General features: G+C 44.6%; 1 protein-coding gene across 2 annotated transcripts; it reads left to right on the forward strand.

Moving 5' to 3' along the window:
• Nucleotides 1-340: 340 nt before the first annotated feature.
• Nucleotides 341-3966, forward strand: LOC120692699. Of its 2 annotated transcripts, none has more exons than XM_039976073.1 (5): nucleotides 341-1084; nucleotides 1176-1361; nucleotides 1477-1736; nucleotides 1927-1983; nucleotides 3401-3966. In XM_039976073.1, exons 1-4 carry the CDS (start codon nucleotides 503-505, stop codon nucleotides 1964-1966), a joined length of 1068 nt encoding a protein of 355 aa, XP_039832007.1. In that variant the 5' UTR covers nucleotides 341-502; the 3' UTR covers nucleotides 1967-1983; nucleotides 3401-3966. The 2 variants fall into 2 exon arrangements, with proteins under 2 accessions (XP_039832007.1, XP_039832008.1); XM_039976074.1 differs by having other exon boundaries at nucleotides 1480-1736.
• Nucleotides 3967-8482: the final 4516 nt, after the last annotated feature.

An 8482-nucleotide genomic window follows, 5' to 3' on the forward strand; every position in this document is an offset into this window, starting at 1 on the left:
CGGAGTCCGTGCGGCCCATAAAGCGCAAAGGAGGAGCCGACACGACACGGCCCATAAACCCCCTTTGAGGCGCCCGATCATCCGCCTGTTCGCCGCCCTCCGCCGGGTTGCGCGAGAGGGAAGGAGATGGCTGCCCGGGGTGCTTGCAAGGAATGCCATCGGCTCCGGTTGGGTTCAACATGCTGCCGCGCGGGGATCCTTCCTCGCGGCACCCGGATCCGGCGCCGCGGCGACGGCGCCGACCGCATCAGCACCCTCCCCGACGACGTGCTCCTCCAGGTCCTCGCCCGCGCCGCCGCTCACACCAGCCTGCTCTCCCGCCGGTGGCGCGGCCAGCTCACCTTCCACAACATGGGGCCCGAGCCGCTCCGCTCCGCGCTCGCCCAGGTCGCCCGCCCTGCGGGTTCTCTCATAATCCGCTTCCCCGACCACCATCGGCTCTCGTCGGCCGGCATCACGGAGCTGCTCCGCGCCATCGCATCGCTTGCGCTGGTGGTTCTCGATGCCGACATTTGGGAAGACGTATGCGCCAGGGGCGACGCGGATGCCATCGAGTTGCCGCGCTTTGAACGCACCACCTCCATCACACTCTGTTTCGGCCCATGGTTCCCGCGACCGCGATGGTCGCCGCTGTTGGTGCCTGATGAAGGTTTCACGGGCGCTTGAGAGTCTCTCGCTCTCGCTCCGTGACTGTAACATTGACCTTGGCTACCTGCTCCCATGCTGCCCGCGCCTGCGAAAGCTTCAGATTGACAGCTGGCAGCTCGACTCTCTCACAGTCCACTCGCCATCGCTTGAGGAGCTAGATCTGAGTGCCCCTGTGCTGCTTCGGCGAATCGACATCTCAGCCACTGTGCTCAAGACACTTAGGCTTTTTGTCATTCATAGTTTCGACAATGAGTTTACCTTGAAATTCTCAGCACCACTGGTTGACAATCTCACATGGCGGTATGTCTGTCACTCAACAAGTGAGAGGTTTGGTGTGATCTGGTTCATGTGGAGCCTGACCTTATTGACGCCAAAGTCCCTTGGGCACGTGCACGGCCTTCCGGATAACATTCTCTGGTTGAACATAGGGACCAGAGTGCGTATACTCTCCTGCTTAATTCCTTGCTGTTCTAGTATTATTGATTTCTTATTTAAATTTTAAAAGGCATGATGTTGAACTGTTGCAGGATAATTTGGGCAATGTTTCCCGGAGCTTTGAGCAAGAGATATCCCGAATTCCAGTGAGAAATATCTCTTGTTTAGTGCTGCAACTGGCAACAAAAGGGCATGTTTATGGAGCAATGTTGCTGGATCTTATTGGGCTATATTCCTCTATCCAAAGGCTTCAGGTGACAATAAATCGATATGATAAGGTTATTATTCTTATTCCTTTTGTTTATTGATATATTTTGTTTTGATCGAATTACTATAGTCTTATGCTGGAGATTACAAAACATTAATAATACAATGTACTCCATTTTCGTGTAGAAGGTCAAAGCATGCTCCGTAAACTGTCCTTGCCACCAGCCTTACAACTGGAGGAGTCAAATTATATCCTTGACTGATCTTAAAGAAGTCTCTATCGAAGGCTTCAAAGGAGAAGAGCATGAAGTTGGTCTACTGAAAGTACTGCCGCGATGTGCTGTGATGCTTGAAAGAGTGACCATCAACTTCCCTAGAAATGTTCCACGAAGTTGCACTGCCTACATGGAACTCCCTAGCATTTTAAAGGCACATCCTTCAGTAAAATTCAAGAAGGGCGGGCCTGGTGCAGCGGTAGAGCCTACCGTCTGTAACCGGAAGGTCCCGGGTTCGAGCCACAGCCTCTGCACATTTGTGTGGGTAAGGCTTGGGGCTTAAAAACAACCCTTCCCCAGACCCCGCACAGTGCGGGAAGCCTACGGCACTGGGTACGCCCTTTTTTTATCCTTCAGTAAAATTCAAAATTTACCGTGGTGATCAGGTTTTATTTGGATGATTAAGATGCTCCTAGAGGTAACGAAATATAGTATGCTTTAGACTAATCTCACTGAAACTAAAACTTGAGCTTTATCATAATTGATAGTTCTCCCTGTTTGTTGCTGAATTAAGTTTCTATTACTTCTTTGAATGTTGCTGGTGCTGATTTTACAGTGCAGTGATGGTTGCTGTATTGTGTAATTGCTAAACTGTGATACCATGAGGGTTTCGTGTGCTGTATTGCCCATTCTAGCCTAATGCTTGTGTCCAGACCTTATCCACTACAGAATCAGCATCTTCTTCCTTCATTTCGTTTTTTTAAATGTTGAGCAACCTCCTAAATCCTAATTGTGCTACCCACATATGGAGGAATAACTTTAGCACTTCTGTTCAAGTTTTGATGCCTTTACAATTTTGATTCTAGTTTGTCCAGTTCGTGGAGGCTTGGAGGTACATGTAGCTAAAATGTTTCTAGGGATGAAGTCTGCTGCCGGGACATCCTATTCTTTGTATTATCAGATATTGAACAGTTCTTTTCTTACATTTAAATGGAACAAAAGGGGGTCAGTGAAGTTGCCTTGTATTTCTGAATAGACGATTTTCCATAACATCATGGAGTAATTGACACAAGAATTTCTATACTAACATCTTGAACGAACTCATTTTCTGGCACATAGCTTCCTTGAACCTCTTAACATGTGAAGATGATATAACCTAGATATCTGTACTTTGCAAGCAAAATAACATTTTCTGCAATCCCCAACTTCATGTTGACAATGGTTCAATCAATCAGGAATTCAGTATGCATCTGGTATACTGCTGCATGATTGGCCACTGCATATATTAGAATGTTCCGTATTGCTTTGTTCTAGACTTTAAAATGTTAATGTTGTTCTTCCACATGGTTTGTATGCTGAAGTTTCTTTGTGGAAGATGATCTGCGATGAAGCCATGGTTCTTATGCGATGACATATACAGCTATGCTATTAAATTTTATCACAGCAATATGGTATTAGAAAACAGTTGTGCGGTGAGAGTCATCTTCTAGGTGTGCTTTTATTGACTTTACAATCTGTTGAAATGATCTAGGAAATCTCTCTTTGCAGTGATCAAATCAGGATGTTGGTGGTACTGTGTAATCACAGTAGCACTCAGAACTGAGATATAGTTTAGACCTTTAGATCCTTTTATAAAGCAATCAATATGAAAATAATTGTTATGCAGTCCTATGATAATGTATGTTTACTGCCTTGTTTTCTTCCAGCCATAATTCCTACTGCATCCTAGTAGATTCTTTCGGTGATTTTTTTAATAAATACTTGTGCTGGTTTTATTTGCTCAGCTAGTTTAAGATCAATGGCTGTCCTTGCTCTAGTGACTGTTTCACCATACAAGAATATTTTTTTTTCTTAAAGTTCGTTTTCACCTTGACTCATACAGCTGCATTTTTCAGGTATGTGCTGCCAGATTTCTTTTGATAGCATGCTTACTAAAGGTTGCTTCTTTGGTTGTGGCATGTGAGGCTTAATCAATTCTGCAAGATACTTTCACACTGGTGGAATCTGTTTTCCAGTTTATCAGGATCCGCTGTAGTTGATTTAGCGTACAATCGCAAAATCTTCAGATGTGGTCAGAAACCTAAGACGAGAGAGAGAGAAAAAATTCTCAGTTTCATCTGACGATGATAGATAGTGCAGTATGGCCAGAACAAGGTGTTGCATAATACAAACCCTGGGAAGAAAGGGAGTCTGGTCCATAGATCATTTTCTGCTCCTTTTCCCAAGTTGTATATACGTCAACTATGGTCTATGGAGGTTTACCCAATGAGCTGATAAAAACCCAGTCAAGTTCTAGTTCCTTGAGTGTGTCTGGGCTGATGTAATAGGATGCTGGTGTTGAAATGTCTCATTGCTGCATGATCCCAAAAGCAGCCTTCTTATTTGGTTAAGATGGGTTGTCTCATAACTGTGCTTATTCTCTTATCGTGGAATCAGTATAGATCTTTCTTTGCAGTTTTAATTCTAATTTGTTCTGCTTGGGGTCATTGGTCTTTCTGAAATATTTGTCGGAACGCATTATGCTGCTGTTTATATTGTCAAAAGTTGAACATGTGCCTTGTATTTCTGGATAGAAGATTTGGTGTGCGTTTAACTTAATAGTCTAAACGATGAAAAGGATTTTCGATACTAAATCTGGCATAACTTCATTATCTGGTGTTCCTACTTGGAAGATGTGTACGACTAGAGCATGTGGTTTTCTTTTACAAAACGACTGCTTGACGTTTAGCCGGTAGTTCAGCCTGGTGGGATTGTGCGGCCCAAAACGAGGGGAAGAAATGGGCGCATCTCGAATGATGTGGACTTGACATCGTCATCAGATACAGTCTTGGGCCCATAAAAAGGTCATCTGGGCCTACCGTATCGAACAGTGCCGTTTTGGCCCATTTCACCATCCAGGGAATTTGGGTGCACGGAGAAGAGCGCCTCGTGTTGTCGGAAAATTCTGAACCTGTGCGCCAAGGATGCAAAGAATGGCAAGATCCTTCTACACACTATGGAAACGGTCAGTTTGCCGTGTCTGGACTTTTGCCGTGTGTAAATTTTCAAGCACACGGCAAACTTAACCTTTCCCGTGTGTCAAATCAAAAACACTCGGTAAAATATTTGCTGTGTGCCTAGATTTGAGGCACACGGCAAACAACTCCCCCCACCCCCACTTACCCACAATTATTAACCAACACCGCCTCCTCCCTCAGATCGATAAGCCACCTCCTCCCTCAGATCCGCCGCTGCCCCCTACTCTCCTGCCTGTTCGCCGTCTCCCTCCCATGCCTTCCCTCCCTTCCCCCCTCAGCTCGCCCTCACCGGTAGTGAGGAGCAGCAGCGGGGCGAGGAGTGGCGGCGGCTTACCGGGACCGCCCGCAGGGCGCCGCGTGAACTTCGGCTCGAGCTCAGGCAGCGGTGGTGGACGGCGCGGCGCGAGCTCCGGCAACGGCCGCGGACGGCGCTGCGCGAGGTCCGGCAGCGGCGGCCCCTGCTCCTCCTCCTCCGGCACAGCGTGGCGGCCCCTGCTCCTCCTCCAAATCCGGCGCGCGGCCCCCTCCCTCTCCTTCCCCGGATCCGGCGCGAGGCCCCTCCCTCTCCTTCCCTGGATCCAGCGCGCGGCTCCTCCCTCTCCTTCCTTGGATCCGGCGCACGGCCCCAGACCCTCCTTCCCCGGCGGGTGGCCGCACCATCACCGTTAGGTGTGGCGGCGAGGCCGGATCCGGTCACCTCCTCCTTCGGTGCTCGTCGTCGACGGTGGAGGGGGAGATGGCTCCGGCAGCGGCGGCTTACAGTGGTGGCGGTTTGTTGGTGGCGGCGGCGTGCGGCGGCCAGCAGGGAGCAGTGGCGGGGTGCGGCCGGCGGTGGGGCAGTGGCCGGGCCAATTTTTTTATTTACTGTTTATTTATTTTGCCGTGTGTCGAAAACTATGCTGTGTGTCATGACCAATTTACCGGCCGAAGTATGTCGTGTGCACGTTGCCGAGTGTTGCACACGGCAAAGATTTTGCCGTGTGCCCCAGGCACACGGCAAACTACTCGATTCCGGTAGTGACAGCTGATGAACAAGGAGAAAAAAAAAGACGCAGAACGGCTGAAGCAAACACTTGCAGCTACACTTGCCGCAACGCGATTCTTCCCGTGACGCCAAATCGATCGAAATCTCCTGCCGCGGATGCATGGCGGCAAGCGTCGCTGTTCAGAGCCGGGTTCGTTTTGTATTGTTTTTGTCGTCACACGCAAACCACAAGGAGGAGGAGGAGGAGGAGGCTCTGTCAGAGCTTAGGATTCCCCAGGAAAGCATGACCAGCAGCGATTAATAGAATAAAATAAAACACTGACGGGTCGAGGTTACTTAAGCCGGGGATCGATAATGACCAACACTACTGGCGAGTAGTCTGCTAGCCTGTTATCTTGTTAATCCACCTTCAGGCTGCTGCGACCGGCGATGATAATGTCGCGTGTTTACCAAAGGCGAGACACATGTGACGTACCCTGCCCTGTCTGCTTCGTTCCCTTGGCTTTCTTTAACCTCCTCCCTTAGCTCACAAGCAAGTTGCTTACTCCTACTGAAAAGCGAAGCCAAAGCATGCGTGCTTATCTACATCTACCGGCTCATCAAGCTACCTGCCTATGCGACCGTAATAATCTCATCTCTCATATATAGTCATTCATAGCCAAATCGCCGCAAACTGAACACGGTAATTAATTATCCGGACTGGTAGTTTTACGAATTACGATTATGACCTTTGGATCTGCACTGCAAACGCGGCAACCAGCAGGACTGCAGGTCTCATGCGTCTTCAGACTACGACCAACTTTGCCCATGCAGGCGTTCGAGACAAATGTGGCCGAGTTCAGCTGTTGGGTGATCCGAAAGGGACAGTCCTCCCCGGCCGATTAGCTCTGGATCGTTGATTGCAGCTAGCTAGGCTTCTCAGTGTCAGCCCAGGAGTCAAAATGAGCTTATGATTTCCTTTTTTCTATTATAGAAATGGACCTTTTAGGTGGCATAGTGCATTTGCCATTTGGACAGTCCGCATATAGGCAATCGGCGAATGATTAAACTTTTCCCCCTGGGAATGAAAGTGACTCAAGCCCAGCCTTTCAATCCCTAGCTATAGCAATGTCCAGAGGTCATGATCTTCTCCAACAGTTTCGCAAGAGTGAATTTCGGAAAGCAGTTTATTCGAGGAAGAAATTTAATGTACTCATCTTCGAGTTAAAGAATCTTTCATGCCCAATCCTGCAAACAGGTACTCCCTCTATCACTTTTTTTTTTAAAAAAAATCGGCACACATTCAAAAAGTTAGTCTAATAGTGTATGAATTTGTTACACAAAATTTGTTTACTTGGATTCATGTTTGAAAGTAGTACTTTAACAAGATAATAATTTTATTATTACAATGATAAACGTAATACAATTAAGTCTAAAAGCATAGTTTGGGAGACTCCGGCTGAACCAAACAAATCCCTTCATTAATCGCTCTATTCAGCTGGCTTATCAGCCAGCCAGCCAGTAATATTTTTCTCTCACACCAAATCAGCATCAGCCACCAGCCAGCAGTACTTTTTTTTAAACAACAAATCAGCACGAGCTAGCAACCACAGCCAGCCGAACAAAGCGATTTTTGAATAGCCATGTTAGTGTGTTTAGAGTAAATTTCATCGGTGGTCCTTAAACTTGTTCCAAGTTCTCATCCCAATCCTCGTACTCCCAAATGCACATAATGGTTCGCAAACTTATCCCACATTTTTATCCCAGTTCTTAAACTTGTACTACACTCTCATCTGGATCCTAAGATCCATATACTTCTAAATGTATTATTTATTTAGGAAAGCCATTATGCGAATTGTTCCTTTTTTTTTGGATTTCAAATCAAGTTTGATTTCCATTCAAAGTGGATCCAAAATTTATGGATAAATTACCATGAGTTAAACGTGAAATATCAAAATCTCTAGATAACCTTATGATCTTCTTAGGATTATTTAGAGCAAAGGACAAATAATTTTGATATTATGTTAATCTCAAAATGAAATCAACTATTAAATAAATATATTAAAATAACTACTCTAGAAATTATAAAATATTGTATCCAAGATGTTTGCCTCATGAATTTTATCAATTTTGAGTGAGATTAGAACTTGATTTGAAATTCTAAAAGTTTGAAACAATGTATAAATTTTTTTGTTCTAATATATTTTAGAAGTATATGGATTTGTTCAGAGTGTGGATAAGTTTACAAACCATTTGTGCATTTTAAGAGTATGAGAACCGGGATAAGAGCGTTGGACAAGTTTAAGGATTATCATGTGCATTTTAGGAGTATCAGGACCAGGATGAGAACTCGGGACAAGTTTAAGGACCGGCGGTGAAATTTATTCTAGTGTTTACATACTCATTTGACAGTTAATTATGCCAACTAGCCTATAAACCCATGCTCCTGCACAGGCTAATTGGAATTAATATAAAAATAAGACATCTAATAATTATAATTATCTATTTCACACTCTCTTTCATCTACTAAATATTCTAACACATGATCTAAAATACATATTAATCATTATCTAGTTGCAATTTATTTTTTGAAAGTCATAGTTGCAATATGTTTTATTTTGCATCACACCTCTATGTGTGTTTGATATATATTTAATTGAACTACTTGTTTGTGAATCATTATTCTTGTTCCTTCTATCATACATGAGTACATAGTGAAACATATCGTGGGTAGTGTTTTATACAAACAATAACATAAATAATATAATAATAATGATAGAAATAATAATTTAAAATTTTATATTGGTGCACTTTGATAACTTTTTTGTTTTTATATGGCATGCGTGGGTAATTTACACAAAGATTAGGGAGTTACTTTAGATTTTTTTATAATGGCAGAGGTGGGTAATTTAGATATATATTTAGGAGATTACTTTAGTTTATTTTGATAATAGCATAGCTGAGTAATTTATTAGAAAAGATAACAGATTTAATGA

The sequence above is a fragment of the Panicum virgatum genome, chromosome 9N, assembly GCF_016808335.1.
Source record: "Panicum virgatum strain AP13 chromosome 9N, P.virgatum_v5, whole genome shotgun sequence".
Classification (NCBI taxonomy): domain Eukaryota; kingdom Viridiplantae; phylum Streptophyta; class Magnoliopsida; order Poales; family Poaceae; genus Panicum; species Panicum virgatum.

What these genes read in the sequence shown, in the direction of transcription:
- LOC120692699 (XM_039976073.1), top strand. Translation starts at nt 503, where the DNA reads ATGCCGACATTTGGGAAGACGTATGCGCCAGGGGCGACGCGGATGCCA. An exon ending in GGTTGAACATAGGGACCAGA is followed by an intron (nt 1,085 to 1,175) that starts GTGCGTATACTC and finishes GAACTGTTGCAG; the next exon opens with GATAATTTGGGCAATGTTTC. An exon ending in AAGGCACATCCTTCAGTAAA is followed by an intron (nt 1,737 to 1,926) that starts ATTCAAGAAGGG and finishes TCCTTCAGTAAA; the next exon opens with ATTCAAAATTTACCGTGGTG.